Raw genomic sequence first — 17,295 nt, 5'->3', positions numbered from 1 at the left:
CAGTAGAGTCCTCTACCCAGCATTTCCTTACTTGCAAATCAGGGAACCTGCTCTATTACAGTAGCTGGGACTCAGCTCAATAATAATTAAAAGAATCTACTGTGCAGTATTTATTTACCTACGGTGTGTGTGTATATATACATATATAGTTATGTTTGTGCATGTGTATATATATATATAGATATATATATTTAAGTGCGTGTAGGTATGTATATAGATAAATCCATAAAATACCAGATATAGGGGATAAAACAAAACTTCTGCAATGTTTTCTAATAACATCTTGCACATAACATTTTCCCCCATCTTTCTCACAGGCTGGTCACCATTTTGAAAAGCCAGCGGAACCTCCGAGAAACATCTGGTGCACCTTAATTAGCGGTACACTAAATACAGGGCGGGGTGTTGCCTTCCCTTTATTATTCCTTGGTGTCACTAGTTACTAATGCTATTTGTAATTGTGGAATGCGTGTAAGGCATCAGACAAATAGCGCTGCGGCTCAGTACGCTAGTAGCGGCTATCTGAACAGGGGTTTGAATCCAAACAAAACTTTAAGGAGAACTCCTATAGCCTAGGGCTAAGACTCCTGTCCCACAGCGCAGCGTTGCTGGTTCAGGTCTCCGCTGCTCCAGAAAGTTTATTTTAATCGTATCGGTCACTACACATTATAGTGCAGACCTTACGTAGGGCTCTGTTTATTTAACCCACCTTTTCTCCTTTCGTTTGTCTCTCCTGGGATAGTCGAAGAATTCCCTCTTAGGTGTGAAGTATGCGGCAGAGCCATCTGCTTCGCCCTCCACGCACCTGCACACCCCTGTTTGATCAATGATGCAGGTAATGTCACTATTAACCAGACAATAGCTCATCAGGTAAGCCCTTGGACTTTGGTTTCCAAGGTCACAGGATCAAATCACAGCGGGACCAAACACACCTTTCCAAAAAGAAACTTTGCTAACATTCCATGCATTACTGATGTCTGTTTTCTGTGGATCTGAACCAGTGTCTCAGAATATACAGGTACATAATACAGCAGTTCATCTGATACTGCAGGTAAAGGAGGAGGACACGTCAAGTCCATCAGGGTTCCACGCCATTGACGAAAATGACAGCGACTGGTTCAGTTTCGGATGAGCTGGGCAGGCTCCGGTAGGCGGCCGACAGACACCCGAATACACAATATCAGGTATCAAACAAGGTTTGTTTTCCTATCTTTTCCCCGCAGATGGCAGGAGATGGTATCAGAACCTCTCTAGGGTATACACCTCGGTGTATCGCCGGTCCATCAAGCCGCCGTTTTCCTGAGGCAACCTTGCTCAGGGATCCATCGACATATGCGGCAGCATGGTTCTACCGTGTCCGGAGCAGGTAGGTTGGGGAACAATTGTCCTCTAGGTTACAGGATGCTTCGCATCAGGATCAATTGATACTTTGATACAGGTCAGAATCACGATTCTGCTTTATGTTCCTTGGAGGTCTCCATGTCTACAGACTCGGACCCTGCATCTTCGCTTGGGCTGTCTTAACCCGACGACCTCTGGGGCTGCGACAGTGACAAGTAAACATGAAATCCTACGGGGCAGATGGTTCTGGGGAAGGAACTTTCTGCAGGATTTCTTGAACCAATGGAGGTAGGTCCACTTTGATTTCTCCTACTACTGCCCCAGCTCCAAGACAGACCTTTACTGGTCTTCCCTTTAGATTTTTTCGTGCCCTTTCAGGTTTTTGACTCCACACGGGTGATATCTTCGTCGCCAGGGGTTCTCAGGGTAAAAAGGCTGAAGCAGAGGTTCAACATCCTCAGTCCAGTCTGATTTTATGTCATCCTATACACCCATTACACCTGCAGTGTCCCAGGGTAGGCGCAGGTCGATGGGAGAAGGCTTGGGCGGTTACAACCGTCTCAGGAGTCCCTCGGCATGGGTCGGCTGATTTACGATGACAAGAGAGTCATACTGCAGGCTGCGCTCCATAGGTTTCTAACCGCAAAGGGTGTTGATCCCTGTTTTTCACATATCATTTGAATTAGGACAGTTCTCAGGCCTTTGTTTTCTTTTCACGTTCCGAAGCCAAGTGGCTCGGACAGGCCTATTCTGGCCTTACAATCCTTTTAGTCTGTGATTGCTAGTTTAAACAAGAAAGGGAGTTTTACGTGTCCCTTGTCTTCAGAGATGCCTGTTTACTGATTTCCGTTGGACAGGCTTTTTCTCAGATTCCCCCTTAACAGGATTCTCATTTTCACTGTAAGTCCTTTACTCCTCTCTCTTCCGCTCCCACAGAGTTTAGGAAGATAACAGAATAACTCTTTTTCAAGGGCAGTGGGTGACGTTGGTTCCCTAATGGGACAATTTACTGCTACTATCCCACTCTGTACATTAGGTGGCTTCTGAATATCCGGAGGATCCACGAGCTTCTGATTCGACACAGATCCAATTTATGCTCCGCATAGACGTTTCTCAACAGGGTCCGTCAGAGGTTTTTTCATTCCTCGGCACCAGAGACTCTATTTCTTCAGTCAAGTTGCGACGTAATGAGTGGTCGCCTCCATTCCTCTCGGAGCGGGGGACAACAATCTTGTTTCCAGATCAAGCCACCAGGTCAGACTCCTGGGTGAGGGAACATGCCCCGGAGTTTTGTCAGCTGGTCCGCTGTGGGCGGAGATTTCGGATCGACCTCAGGGCGTTCTGACTGACTCTTTAACCCTTTATTACTCTCGGACGGCAGTAGCCGTGGAGGCCCTCAGGGCTCCGGGGAGTTTTCTGGTTATTCTATCCTGCCTCCTTTTCTATTTCTACTTCAGGTTCAGTAACACAGGAGGGGATTATGCGTGCTAGTCCTCTCGGTGGCGCTGGTTGGGCCACGCATGACTTGAAGATACAGATACGCCTGTTGTCAGTAGAGGAGCCTTGGCTCCTACCTCGACTGGACTGTCTACTTCAACAGGCTCCTTTTTTCTCCTTGTTCAATTTTACACTGGTTTCGGTTACCCGTGTGACTGTTCACGAGACCTCAGAAGGGAGGAGTTCCCTAGTTCGGTTAGGCCTACTGGGCTCCGATTTCAGAAGTCTATTACCTCTTCTCGCTTTTGCCACTTTGGGAAAACTTTATGGAACATAATGAAGATAAAAGGGGTTTTTCCCCCTTCTTCCAGTTACCATTCATCTTTGGTTTCTCTGGGAGGTTTTTTGCTCCGCTGCGCTTCAAACCACAGTGACCGGAATTTTAGGTCTCTGCCTTTTTCGCTTTTCTTCCAAATGAGATTAGCCTAGCGGCCGTAAGTTCGGCCTCTTGTTCAGGGAGTACTCTATTGGCAACTCCCCGGGCTCGGCTTCGGCCTCAGCGGTCGTTTCTTCCAGAGGGGAGGTCCATTTTTCATATAAATCTGACACTAGTGGTTTTCAATCCTCTCTGAATGTTGTCAGGGCTCGTCAACTCTCTCTACAGAGGTCTCAGGCTATTCGATGAAGTGTTTTTTCTTCTTTGCTCTGGACGATGCTCCCGTACTAAATAGCCGGGGTCCCAGCATATGCTGGACAGTTGGATACATCTGATCATCAGACAGTCTTCTTGGCGGTTACTAGGGAGCCTCCGTTTTCCATTTCAGCGCGCTTTACGCGCATTGTAAGACCTTCGTGGGCAGCCGCCCGCGGGGTCTCCATGAATATTTTGTCGGGCGGCTACTTGGTCAAACCGACATTCGTTTTGTCAAATTCTACAAGTTTGACACTTTTACGGCCTCTGCATCACTGTTTGGCCGAGCAGTTTTTACAGGACTCTCAGCGCTTTCCCACCCGTTTTTGGGAGCTCTGGGACGTCCCCATTGTAACTACACTCCAGTGGCCCCTAGTGGATGAAGGAGAAATCAGGATTTTGGTACTTACCGATAAATCCCTTTCTCCGATTCCACAGGGGCCACTGGACGCCCGCCCAGCGCTGTTTCTCCTGATTTTTGTTTGATTAACGATTGCAGATCACCATATGACTGCTTGTTGGGTTCAGGCTAGCCTGGTTTTTTGTCAGGTTCTGTTCCAGGTTTAGTTTGTGTTCGCCTGGTTTACAGGGCGTCGTTAACCTCCTCTACCTTACGGTTTGTTTATTACAGCTCTCCTCGGGCACAGTTTAACGTAGACTGGCTTGGAGGGGAGATAGTAGGGGAGGAGCTAGCCACAGTGTGAGAATTTTTAAAGTGCCAGCTACCAATACCACCTACTATCTCCCCATTGTAACTACACTCCAGTGGCCCCTGTGGAATCGGAGAAAGGGATTTATCGGTAAGTACCAAAATCCTGATTTACCTCCGGGTAAAGCAAAGGGTCAGGCGTACCCGAGACAAGCTTGTGCTTCCAAAACTTCTAAGCACAAACCTAAACATTCTTGGCGAACTGCAGAAGTCTGCCTCCCACCCTGGGGTTCCCCAGGGGGAGGCCCGCCCCGTCATGCAGCAGGCTTGTCTGATTTGGAAGCAGGCTGACAGGCAGGCCTCCCCCTGGGGAACCCCAGGGTGGGAGGCCGACTTCTGCGGTTCGCCCAGGTATGGTTACAGATGCCTGGGTGAGGGAAGTTGTCTCTCTCGGATACGCTATCTCTTTCAGGAAACGTCCCCCTTGCCAGATTTGTTCGGTTATCCCTTCGGATCCGTTAAAAGCAAAAACCCTACATTTGGTGGTGCAATTCCTCCTGGACACAGGAGTGATAGTGTCGATGCCTCTGGCTCAGAGGCAGGGGGTACTATTCAATGCTGTTCCTAGTTCTGAAGCCGAATGGTTCTTCCCGGCCCATTCTCAACCTCAAGTCTTTGAACAAATTTGTTCAAAGAATCAAAACTCTGTATGGAAACTCTTCGCTCGTTTCTGGCTTTGGAGCCCAAGGATTATATAGTATCCCTGGACATACAGGATGCTTACCTACACATAAATATTGCTATGTCTCAGCAGTAGTATCTGCAGTTTACTATTGGCAACCTCCATTATCAATTCCAAGCCTTGCCTTTTGGACTGACTACTCTCCTCGGGTCTTCACCAAGGTCATGACAGTCATGATGGCCTTTCTCCGTCATCAAGGCGTCAGGATCCTGCCGTATCTGGATCTCCAACTGGGTCCTCCTAACGATGGATGCCAGTCTGCGGGGTTGGGGCGCAGTGTTGGAGTAACACTCTCTTCAGGGTAGGTGGACCAGGGAGGAATCTCTCCTCCCGATAAATATTCTGGAGCTACGGGTAGTTTCAATGCTCTGAAATTGGCCCTGCCTCTGGTACAGAACAGGCCTGTTGAAGTACAGTCGGACAACGCCACCATGGTGGCGTACATAAATCAAGGCGGCACACGAAGCCGCATGGCAATGATGGTAGTGTCACAGATTCTTCAATGGGCGGGACGCCATGTCGGCAGTGTTCATTCTGGGGGTCCTCAACTGGGAAGCGGACTTCCTCAGTCGTCAGGACGTACACGCCGGAGAGTGGAGTCTTCATCTCGAAGTCTTTCAACTACTAGTGGACAAGTGGGGTCTACCAGATGTAGACCTGATCGCGTCTCGACACAATCACAAGGTTCTTGTCTTCGGAGCAAGAACAAGGGATCCTCAAGCAGCGTTCGTGGGATGCACTGGCAATTCCATGAATCTTTCAGTTGCCATACGTGTTCCCTCCGGTGTCACTTTTTGCCCTGGGTAATTCGGAAGTTCAAGCAAGAAGGGGGAATACTACTTCTAATCGCTCCAGCGTGGCCTAGACGGCATTGGTTCTCAGACCTGCAGGGTCTCTCGGTAGAGTGTCCTCTTCTACTTCAACACCCAGACCTCCTCGTTCAGGGCCCTTGTGTCTTCCAGGATCTGGCTTGACTGGCTTTGACAGCGTGGCTCTTGAAGATCCCTCCTGAGGGCCAAAGGATTCTCTGAGGCAGTCATTCAAACTATGTTGAAAGCCCGTAAACCAGCTTCTGCTAGGATTTGTTATAGGGTCTGGAATTCTTACTTCACCTGATGTGCTGCTAAGAATTATGATGCATACAAGTTCAGTACTGCCAAACTTATCGATCGCAGTCTGAATTCCTTTTTTTGTGGAGTACGCACGTGCACCCTGGGAGCCCAGTGAGATGCTAATAGCATCTCTGGGCTGCGATAGCCTCTGCCTGATTGACAGGCAGAGGCGGTCATGGGGCGGCAGGAGGCGTGTCAACGGCGTTAGAATGCAGGAGGCAGGAAGCTACTCGCCGGGTACAAAAGCATTGCTGCCGTGTGATTCTTTTGCACCCTAGCGGGGGGCAGAGCCTGACATGCGGGGCGGACTAGCCCTGTGCTGGGCTTTCCCCGCATGTCTGAGTAAATGATCGTTGATGTGCTAAATTTAACACATCTACTATCAGATCTGAATTACCCCCTTTTTCCAGGAAGGCTTTTAGAACTAGTAGAAATCAGTTCTATTAAGCATGATGTGAGATGCTATGGAGACCCATGTCTCTCCTGGATCAGCAACACTGTCACCAGCAAAATCCACATGTACCACACCAAAGCTGACGTGTTTCATCAGATGCTAGGGTATTTTTCAAGGGCAGTAAAAGACTTGAAAAAGACACTAGCATGGGTTTAAATGCGGAGGTATTGGCGTGGTCATCCTGGGTTGGTACCTTTTGGACTTTGCCTGTGACAATGCATCTTCAGTCTCTGGATGTGGTTAGGGCTTTTCAGAAGCAGTTTGCTTCTCGTACTGCTTCCGTGCGCAAAATGGATTCCTTGTTTGTTCTCTATGATGCCTCCAGAAGGGTCTGGCAGGCTTCTAATCAGACCTTTTACAGGTGGCTCCAAACTGCGTTTATTAGATAGGCTTGTGTCACCAATGCTCGACCTCCACCCAACTCTATCTCTGCTCATTCTATTCGCTCGGTTGGAACCTCCTGGGCTGGTAGATGAGGAGCTTCTGCTTCTCAACTTTGCTGTGCGGCCATTTGGTCCATGATTCATACGTTTCTCAAGTTTTTATCGTTTTGATACCTTTATAGCCACTGAATCTGGGTTTGGTCACAGGGTTCAGCTGGTTTCTCGATGCCTTCCCACCCAGGAGGAAAGCTTTGGGACATCCCCAGTGTAACTCCAGTATCCCCTAGTGGATGAAGGAGAAAACAGGATTTTGGTATTTACTGTTAATTTCCTTTCTCCGATTCCGTTTGGGACGACCTCTCAATGGTTTTCATTCCTACATTGTTATCCGGGGTGTTTGCAGTGTGGTGTTCTTCTCTGTTTCGGTCTTTGGACTTTTCTTGATGGGTACCTCATTTTCCTTTTCTTCCTTCCTATGTTGGCTGTACTCTGTCTCCGCTCAGGCTTGGTTAATCTTAACTGAGGCCAGTGGAGTATAGAGGGGTAGGAGCCATCTTCAGTTCTGTAAGTACCAAAATATTTTTTTCCTAGGGGTTCTAATGATAGACCAGATGGGCAGGGGACAGATTTATCCAGCCCTTCACTGAATGGGTAAACACTGATGTCTGAAATCTGAGTAGAGATGGTGTCCTGTAATACAGTTGTATCTGGTAACGTAAAAGTCAAGAGTGTATATTTACAAAGCAATTGCTGGTGGGGTCAACCTTAAAATTTAAAGCAGGACTAATAATGCAAAACGCTGGAATATGCAGTTAATACTTTACATTTTGTGGTCAAATCGGCTGAGAAGCCTATTGATAAATATATCCCAAGGACAATTTAGCTACTTGGAGTGATGAAGTCTTTTTTCTATTCGTCTAAGCATAGTAGCAGCTGCAGTAATTCTCAGAAGTTAATTTCCAGCCTGCAGGCCAGGTACAGATCCAACCTGTTGAGGCTGTAGTAACTGTGGAATCAGTGACTACATAGGATACTGTGTAATTGCTGTATGCTTTTGAGCCATGATGTGTTTCCCATCTAGTATAATGAATTTGTGTGAGGTGTGTGTGGGGGAATAATGGAACTGTGCATGGAGCTTTTCTTTGGTGTTAGAGTTTCTCAAGGAACTTGCTGTGTTTTGTAGGAAGAAAAATGTACCAGAACATTTGTAAAGCGTCGTCCTCTCTCTTTTTTTTTTTCTGTCCGAGCTGTGGTTATCAGAAACCATTTCCTTGTGTGTTATGTACTGATACAAGGGGTTACAATCTGTTCATTCCACTATCTTATTTATTTCAATAGGTTCGTGTCCTTGGATATAATTACGTGGGCGAGGGGAGTTCTACCACCAAAAAGGATGCCCAGAGAAATGCAGCCCAAGATTTAGTGAATTACTTGATTCAAATAGCCGAAATCGGAAGTGACGAGGTACCATTAATTGCAGTTGGTGACATCTGTGAATTATATATTTTTTTGGACAAAATGTGTTACTTTTGGAAGATTACGGTTGCTTTGGTTTTTGTATGACATTCTAGCCATATACAATAGGGGGGGATACTTAGTAGTTACTATGTTTACATGGACTGGCATCTTGGTTTAATTGCAGACTGGGCATGGAGATTATACAGATGAATTTGAACCAATCGAATCGGAAGAATTTGATGGCCCTTCTGGAGGACCATCACAGCCCTACTTCAACATGCAGACAGAAGCTGTTGGTATGTGTCAGTTAGAGCAGCATGAAATGATGGGGGTGGGGGCGGCGGTGGTGTACTATGGAAATATCTGTGAAGTATGTATGTATGTATGTATGTGTGTGTATATATATATATATATATATATATATATATAATATGTGTGTGTGTGTATATATATATATATGTGTATACACATATATATATATATATATATATATGTGTGTGTGTGTGTATATATATATATATATATATATATCTATATATATATATCTATATATATATATCTATATATATATCTATATATATATATCTATATATATATATCTATATATATATATATATATATATATATATATATATATATATATATATATATAAAAAAAAAAAATCTGGTTTGTACCTTGTTGCCCTACACCATTTTCCTTAATGCTTCAATTAAACCTAGTTTAAAACGGGATATCCAGTATCCCTCCATAAACTATATCTCTTACAGACACTTTCAGCCACTGTACTATTTAGTTAACTACTATTTTTATGTTGGTCCATTCAAAACGGCTTACTATTAGTACTTGAATTCTATTAAAGAGGACCAGAGTGATTACAGTAGCTCTGTGCTGCAAGCTCACAGCACGATACTGGGCATGGGTTTAGTTTTCATAGTAGGAAAGGGAGTGTACATCCATAGTCACTGAATTATTTCCCTGCTTTAAAACCTGCCATTGCTTTACAGTTGTGGATGATTTTAGCGGTTTAGTCTTAAAATTATTCAAATTACTCCACTAAATGTCTATACTATAATGCTTTCTCTTAAGGGCCACCTGCTGTCGGCAATACTCGGTACGGTCCTCAAAGTGGTGGTTCGAATTGGGAGCATAGAGCCAACGTGAATGATTATTATGCCAGGAATGATGAACAGGAGGCTCAGGTAAGATTTTTTTTTTTTTTTTTTTCCCCCTGTTTTTGTAAATACAGGTTAAGTCTCCCTTATCCACAATGTTTGGGACCAGAGGTATTTTGGATATCGGACAATTCCATATTTTGTAATATTTGCATTCCCTAATGAGATCTTGGGGATGGGATCCAAGTCTAGACTCAGAATGCATCTGTGTTTCATATCTTATATACACACACCCGGAAAAAAATAATTTATACAGTATTTCTCCATCCACTAGGGGACACTGTTGTTACACTGTGTTATGTATCGGAGTTGGCTCCCACACCCTGTTTGTGCCTGATGGAGTCTGTTTCTTTTTTACTTTTTCTTTTCTTTTATTGATTCACCGAAGACTGATCTGGCAGACTCAGGCCAGTGTCTGGGTCCCTGGCCACAGGCGGACAGCGGAAGTTTTTCCCAGCCCCCTTGATTAGCAGGAGGAGGATTTTACACAGTCACGGGTCCCCCAGCCCAGTGCTGACAGGAGCATATTTAACTGCAGAGGCTCTATTCAGTTCCATTCACAGACTGCTCTGGATACAGCATTGCAGTGCGGGTTCCCCAGCTCAGCCCTAACAGGAAACAGACCGTAACTTTAACTGCAGAGGCGCCATACAGATCACCAAACAGCCTTTCTGAAGCATCCGAGTAACCCTTTTGCTTGACCATCCCAACAGCCCAAGGAGACCTGAACTTCCTCTCCATACTGGCGTGCTTCCGCACACGGACGCCCGCCATTTTCTAAGTACCGTGCTGGGCACCAGCATCAGCACACTACTGAGTACCAGCACAGTAGTGCACCACTGAGCAGCAGCAAGCACATATGACGGCTCCTCTCATAGGCTCCGTACTATCAAGAGCCATGAGTTGCATTACAGAGTTTGTATGGGTGCGGGGCATATCCACTGCAATTCTGTGGGTCCTCCCTCCCTCCCTATAGCTGCTACAGTGTTTCTTCTTTCTGTACTGCCTGTTCCTACTGGCTCTACAGATTCTGAGTGCAGTTCTGTGTGCTGACCATTATCTCTGGCAAGCCAGATTCAGGGTGTAGCCTATGTGCTACGTTAGCTTATCAGATTGTGTGCAGTCTGCTGTGTGTTTGAGTACCGTATATGTCTCCCCTGTCTATGTGCACAAATGGCAGAGAATGCAGCCACTTCAGATGGTTAATGTAAGGTAAAGGTAAATGTTTCTTCTGCAGCTGGGTACACTAGGGTTCCACAGGGAATAACATTGGGGGTATAGAGTAGGATCTTGATCCAAGGCACCAACCGGCTAAAAGCTTTGACTGTTCCCAAGATGCTCAGCGCCGCCTCCTCTATAACCCCGCCTCCGTGCACAGGAGCTCAGTTTGTAAGTTGGTGCCTGCAGTGCAGGCAGCTAACAGGCAGGGCTGCTGAGCAGCCCCAAGAAGAGCTATTTTAAAGAAGATAGAAGAGTTCAAAGGCTGCAGCAGAGGCACTCTTAGTGCTAGATGTCATTCTGACATCTGCTGCAGCTCCATCACCTCCCACATTGGCATTGTATACCCCCGCGTCCCTGGTTGCCGGGTACTTACAGCGGAGGCTCTGGTTCTTCACCCGGGCGCACACACTAACCGAAGTTCCCCGGGATCGCGTGGCCGCACACACAGAGGAGGTAAGAGGGTCCCCCAGGCACTCTATCAGCCGCGGCCATTAGGAGGCGGGCCGTGCGCTGGCATGGACACTGTGGTAGTACAGGGACCCCACTAGACCAGGGCAAGGGGACAGTTTGGAAAAGGCTATAATCCATTTTATTAAGGTCCGCAGCACTTAGTGGTAAAGTTCAGCAAGGGGATAAGGCTCTGGCCTTTAGCCCCTCCCCCAGCCCTGGGCGCCATTTAGAGTAAATGTTCCCGCCCTGGAGCTGCATCTGTCTCCCTCACTCCCTGTCAGCGTTTGTGCGCCATTATGCACAGCTGCGCTGATTCTGGGACTGCTGGGTGATGCCGCCTGCATCATCAGCACTGTGCATTTACAGGACACTTAAGTATTCCACATGTCGTTTAGACAGTGTTAGTTAAGAACAAGTGCATACTTCAGGGTTATTTAGTACAGGTACCCTGTGATATTCATCCAGTTTTTACTGTGCATTGATATATCTGTTTATATACATAGCTGTACTCGGTAATAGTATTGCTAGTCCAGTGCAGTTTTATTGTTTGTCATAATTCCTGCATTGTACATGTGAATGTGTGCATATAGCTGCTGGGTGATCTCTACTCCGTGTATCTCACTCCTACTATCTTATATATCCCTATATTCTGTAACCTGAGAGAGGCTCTGTGCGTCAGGGTTATTAGATGATACAGATATTTCACAGGAAATACCTATTTTGTATTTTTCTGTTCATCAGTCACATTTTACCTCAGAAATCCTGTTTGTGCTGTTTCACTGCACGGGGGGCGGGGTTGATGTGTTTGGTATTTTATCTACTGATATTGTACTGTCGCCTGTGGTTTACGCTTTCATATCATGTTAGTTACAGGGGGTGATGGGGCTGATTCCGCCGTGCGCGGTTATGATGTCCCAGATGCATTTGAGGGCAACATGGCTGTGGAGGGTTCAGGTTTTGGGGGTTCTGTACCCCCCAGACAGTTTGTGACAACGGGGGCACATCAGTTCCCGCCTTGGGCTGCTTTTTCTAATTTACTGACTATGCTGGCAACTAGACTCGCGCCCCCTGTGGGACAGTCTGTACCTTATCAGCCTTGTATGGTCCATGCGGTTAATCCGCCATGGACAGATGGTCTGTCTACTCAGTTACAGCAATTGAATAACTCTTTGGATAAACGTATTCCTGACCCTCGCCCGCCTAAGACTAAAACTAAGAAGTCCTCTAAGCGGGCTGTTACTTCCTCTCAATCCACGCATGTTCCGGATACCTCTTGTGATGAAGATGGCGTATATACTGACCCCACAGACTCTGATCATGATGTTTCTGATGGGGAATCTTTCACAGGTGGATGTTCCTGATCTATTAGAGGCTATCAGGCTCATTTTTCAGATAGATGGTGGTCCTGAGCCTGCTACTACATCTAAAAAAAAACCTGACAGGTTCAAACGTCAGAAGGTTACTAAATTGGTTTTACCTCATTCTGACCACTTTGTTGCCATACGCCAGGAATCCTGGGAGAACCCAGGAAAGAAATTCACCCCGCACAAGAAGATGCTATCCCCTTGCGGCAGACTTGAGTAAAAATTGGGAAACACCACCGCTGGTGGATTTGCAAATTGCTCGGCTGGCGGTGTCATCTGCTTTGCCTGTCACTACCGTCACTTCTCTCAAGGAGCAGACTGATAAGCATGTGGAGGGCTGCTTAAAAGCTATCTATACCCTCGCAGGGGCTGCGCATAGGCCTACCATTGTGGCTACTTGGTCCGCAGAAGCCATTGAGGCGTGGGCTCCGGACACTGAGGCTTAGTTTCCGTTCAATTTTTCTAAACATGCCAGGCAATGTGTCTTATATTGTCATGGCATCTCATTACATTAAAGAAGCCGCTTCAGATGCAGGTATTCTGGCGGCCAAGGCTACTTTGACATCCATTTTTAGCTCGCCGTATTCTCTTGTTTCGGTCCTGGTCGGTGGTAACAAGCAGACCTTGGCCAGATGGATTAGAATGGTGATTGCACATGCTTATGTAAAGGCTGGACTTCCAGCTCCTGCTACCATCAAAGCCCATTCTACTCGGTCTGTTGGACCTTCTTAGGCGGCCCGCTGTGGCGCGACCCTTGAGTAATTGTGCATGGCGGCTACGTGGTCCTCAGTGAACATGTTCATTAGGTTCTATGCCTTTCATACTTCCGCCTCCCAGGATGCCTCCTTTGGACGCCGTTTTCGTGTGCCCGCTACAGTGCGTCCCCTCCCATGAGGAACTGCTTTAGGACATCCCCGATATTATTCCCTGTGAAATACCAGTGTACCCCGCTGCAGAAAAGGAGATTTATGGTAAGACTTACCATTGTTAAATCTTTCTGCGAGGTACACTGGATTCCACAGGGCGCCCACCCTGACGTACTTAGCTTCTTTGGGTTTGTATGGCATTAGCTGCTGGTACCTTCTCCTGTCGTGAGAATGTGGTTGTATGTGGCTAACAAAACTGAGTGCCTGGAGGCGGGGATGTAGAGGAGGTGGTGCAGTGCATCTTGGGAACAGTCGAAGCTTTAGCCTGTTAGTGCCTCGGATCAAGATCCAACTCTACACCCCGATGTTGTTCCCTGTGTACCTCGCAGAAAACGATTTAACAATGGTAAGTCTTACCATAAATCTCCTTTTTCCCACAATGTACAATGCTTTTCCTCCTCCTTCGTCAGGGACTGCTATTCCAAGTGTTGTCAGACAATGCCACGGACGTGGCATGCATACATTTACAAGGGGAACTCGCAGTTACAGTGATCGTAAAGACGCCACAGGCAGCTGTGCCGTGTTCATACCTGGAGTCGAAAACTGTGAGGCAGACTATCTCAGTCGCCAGGATCACCATCCCGGGAAATGGGCCCTTTATCCGTAAGTGTTCCAGCAGCTAATCTGGCGTTGGGCTGGGCCTCAGATCGACTTTATAGTCTCTCAGCAGAATCAGCAGCTACCAAAGTATTGCTCCAGGTTTCGGGGGGTGGTGGATGCTCAGGCCTTTACGTAGCGGTACCGTCTGGTGTATCTATTGCCACAATTTCCTCTTATGCCACTGTTGCTCAAACACATCAAGCGTGAGTCCACCACAGTCAATACTGGTGGCTCCGGATTTGCTACAACTAGCGTGGTACTCTGACCTTCTGCTTCTCGCATACAATCTGTGGCCACTGACGCTCAGGGCTCATCTTCAGCATGGTCCCTTTATGTACCCCGACTTACAGCAGTTATAAACTGTTATATCCACTATGCTTCAATCCCAGAAGCTGGTGACGGCCAAACACTATCGTCACATTTGGAAGTTCTATGTGGCTTGGTATGAACGCCATGGGTTCTTCACTACTTCCTTCAGACTTTTTCTGCCTGCTTCTCTACCTGCAGCAAGTCTGGATGTAGGCTTTCATATGGGTTCGCTGAAGGTAGAAGTGTCAGCCTTGTCCATGTTCGATTTTTTTTTTTTTTTTTTTTTTTTTTTTCCCAGCGACTGTTGGCCCTGATTCCAGAACTTCAGACTTTCTTACAGGGTGCACTCCGTGTCTAGCTTTTTTTTTTTTTTTGTACCTCCTACTGCTCCTTGGGATCTCATCCTAGTATTGACCTTCTCCAATCGGCTGTGTTTGAGGCCCTGGAGGATGTGGACCTTAAGTTCCGGTCCTGGAAGACTGTTACTCTTGGCTTTTGCTTTGAGGATGACTGAGCTTGGTGTTTTGTCCTGTCGTTAACCATATAGAGCTGGGCTTCGCTTGACGCCAGCCTTCTTGCCCAATGTGGTCTCCCAATGTGGTCTCCACTTCAATCAGCCTATTGTGGATCTTGTGTTTTCAGCTGAAGATGCTTCTTCATCGTCTCTTGATGTGGTTTGGACTCTCCGGATCTAGATTGCTCGTACAACGGCCCTGTGCAAATCTGATTCCCTGTTTGTTCTATATGATGCTGCCAGGCGAGGTTGGTCTACCTCCACGCAGATCTCAGCCAGGTGGATTTATCTGGCTATTCAACAGGTTTATGTGGCCAGTGCTCGGCCACCGCCTGGATTCCACACACTCGGTTGGTACCTCTTGGGCTGCTTATTGTTTTGGTACCTGTATGCACTTTGATGCAGGGTTTTGCAGGTGTGTCTGTGCTCTCACCCAGGGGAAGGGGTGGGGGTTTGGGACAATCCCAGTGTAATTCCAGTATCCCCTACTGGATGAAGGAGAAAATAGGATTTTAGTACCGATAAATACCTTTCTCCGATTCCATAGGGGACACTGAATGCCTGCCCAGCGCTGTTCTTTTCTTTGCATTGTTCCTGATTTGTTATGACTGCATGGTGGTTTTCTGCAGTATGTTTCACCTTGTTCCTCCTTTTTCTATGTCCTTTTTTTTTTTTTTTTTGCTCCCTCCCCTCGGTCTCTAATCTCGTCTCCACTCGGGCTTGGTTAATCTAAATTGAGTCTAGTGGGATATAGAGGTTCAGTAACTACAATTCTATAGAAATTTAAAGTGCCAGACTCCACTCATCACCCAGTGTAACTCCAGTGTCCCCTATCGGAGAAAAGGGATTTATCGGTAAGTACCAAAATCCTGTTTTCTAAGAATTTTGTGCATTAAACCCCTTTTTTTTATTTTTTTATTTTTTTTTTATTTTTTATACATTGAACCTTCAGAGAGCAATGATGTCACTTATCTTATCAATGGTGCTGAAAATAAATAAATCTGTTTTTTACTTTTGGATATGGGAGACTCAACCTGTACTCCATAAAATAGAACATGGTCTTTCCTGACCACTATCCTGTTCAGTTGCAGGCTCACACACTATACAGTTTTGTCATCAACATACCTTTCTCCCCCCCCAACTCCCCTACTCTCCTCTATGCTTAGACTCTGCAGGCAGGAGGAGTGGACCCAAATGCAGGGCCAAGTGAGAGCTGGACACTTGAGAAAGCAAAAGCTCGTCTTAATGAGTTTTTTCAGAATGACCCATCACGAGCAGTATACAAGAACACACAAGTGGGACGTGGCCGCAACAGGTTGGTTTGTTACAGCTTTGTTAAATCTTTGTTTGCTAAAATATTTAGTATTCTCTGAAGTTAATGACGTGTAACGTTTATAAGTGTCATTTTCTCCATCCACTAGGGGACACTGGAGAGCAGTCACAATGGGGATATAGCAGGCAGTAACTGGGAGCTGGCATTTTAAAACTTTAACAATGTGGCTAGCTCCTCCCCTACTATGTCCACCCTCCAAGCCAGTCTTTATTTCTCCGGCTGGGTCCACAGGTTATCCACAGGATAACATTGGGATATGCTTGAGCGTCAGCGGATTGGCACCAAATCGATCACAAGCTTTGTGGCCTCCCAGGATGCACCGTCCATATAATCCCGCCCACCGACTCAGTCAAATCAGTTTTTTGTTTGGTATGGCAGGAGTCGGACCATGGTCACAGTGCTGCTGTGTTTGGCAGCCTTAAGTCTTTTTTTATTTATTTATTTTTAATTTTATTTTTAGTCTTACCTTTTTTGAGTGAACTTTCCTCACAGCGTCTTACACGCATATTGGAAAGAGTCGCTCCAACAACTCTCCGCCGGGTCGCAACAACGCTTACCCACGGTACAAATGCTGACTCGGCGGGCGTGTGTGTCGGATGTTGCTAGCAGGTCCAGCAGACATTACCAGACTGCGGCCGGAGCACGGGGAGAAGGTAATGCATCGGTTCCGCTTAGAGGGGGAATACGGACACAGCCGCACTGATTTGGGAGGAGACTACCAAACAGTAGCTGGCGCGCCATCACTACAGGTGCTCTAGCTCTAGGCTTTAGGGATTATAAGGCGCCAGGATTAGTTTGAGGCTGCGATCCCTAGGGTTGATGTCGGCAGTGGGGAGTCAGACGCTCTTTTGGTCGTCCCTCCCCCCAGTTCATGACCAGTTACCGTGCGTCTCCCGCCATGAACTCATTGCCTCACTTCCATCGCAGACACTACCACGAGGGGACTCGGTCGCTCGCAGCATAGGCCGCTGCGTCTGTACGGTGCATGTTTTGCAGGTCTCCTCACAGAATCACAAGTGAAATAAATAGCTCCACATGTGGACCTTTTAAAATGTGTCAATGAGTAATTAATACACCTGTGCACTTGCTGGGTTACCTGCAAAACATGCACTGTGTGGGGTCCTGAGGACAGAGTTTG

At 46.7% G+C, this 17,295-nt stretch overlaps 2 protein-coding genes across 2 annotated transcripts in view; both read left to right on the top strand.

Moving 5' to 3' along the window:
* The window catches only part of LOC134957687 (ATP-dependent RNA helicase A protein-like), a 699,701-nt gene that overhangs the window by 413,429 nt on the left and 268,977 nt on the right, over positions 1-17,295 (top strand). The gene's annotated exons all lie outside the window — the stretch shown is intronic.
* Positions 1-17,295, top strand: part of LOC134957689 (ATP-dependent RNA helicase A protein-like) — a 141,581-nt gene that overhangs the window by 54,241 nt on the left and 70,045 nt on the right. Inside the window, exons 4-7 of the mRNA XM_063939768.1 lie at positions 8,148-8,273; positions 8,452-8,563; positions 9,355-9,467; positions 15,991-16,139. Coding sequence (XP_063795838.1) covers positions 8,148-8,273; positions 8,452-8,563; positions 9,355-9,467; positions 15,991-16,139 — 500 coding nt within the window. The remainder of the gene's footprint in view (positions 1-8,147; positions 8,274-8,451; positions 8,564-9,354; positions 9,468-15,990; positions 16,140-17,295) is intronic.

This window comes from Pseudophryne corroboree, chromosome 9, assembly GCF_028390025.1.
Source record: "Pseudophryne corroboree isolate aPseCor3 chromosome 9, aPseCor3.hap2, whole genome shotgun sequence".
NCBI lineage: Eukaryota > Metazoa > Chordata > Amphibia > Anura > Myobatrachidae > Pseudophryne > Pseudophryne corroboree.
Note: the sequence above shows the minus strand (reverse complement) of the source record. Positions and strands in the feature narration are given on the sequence as shown.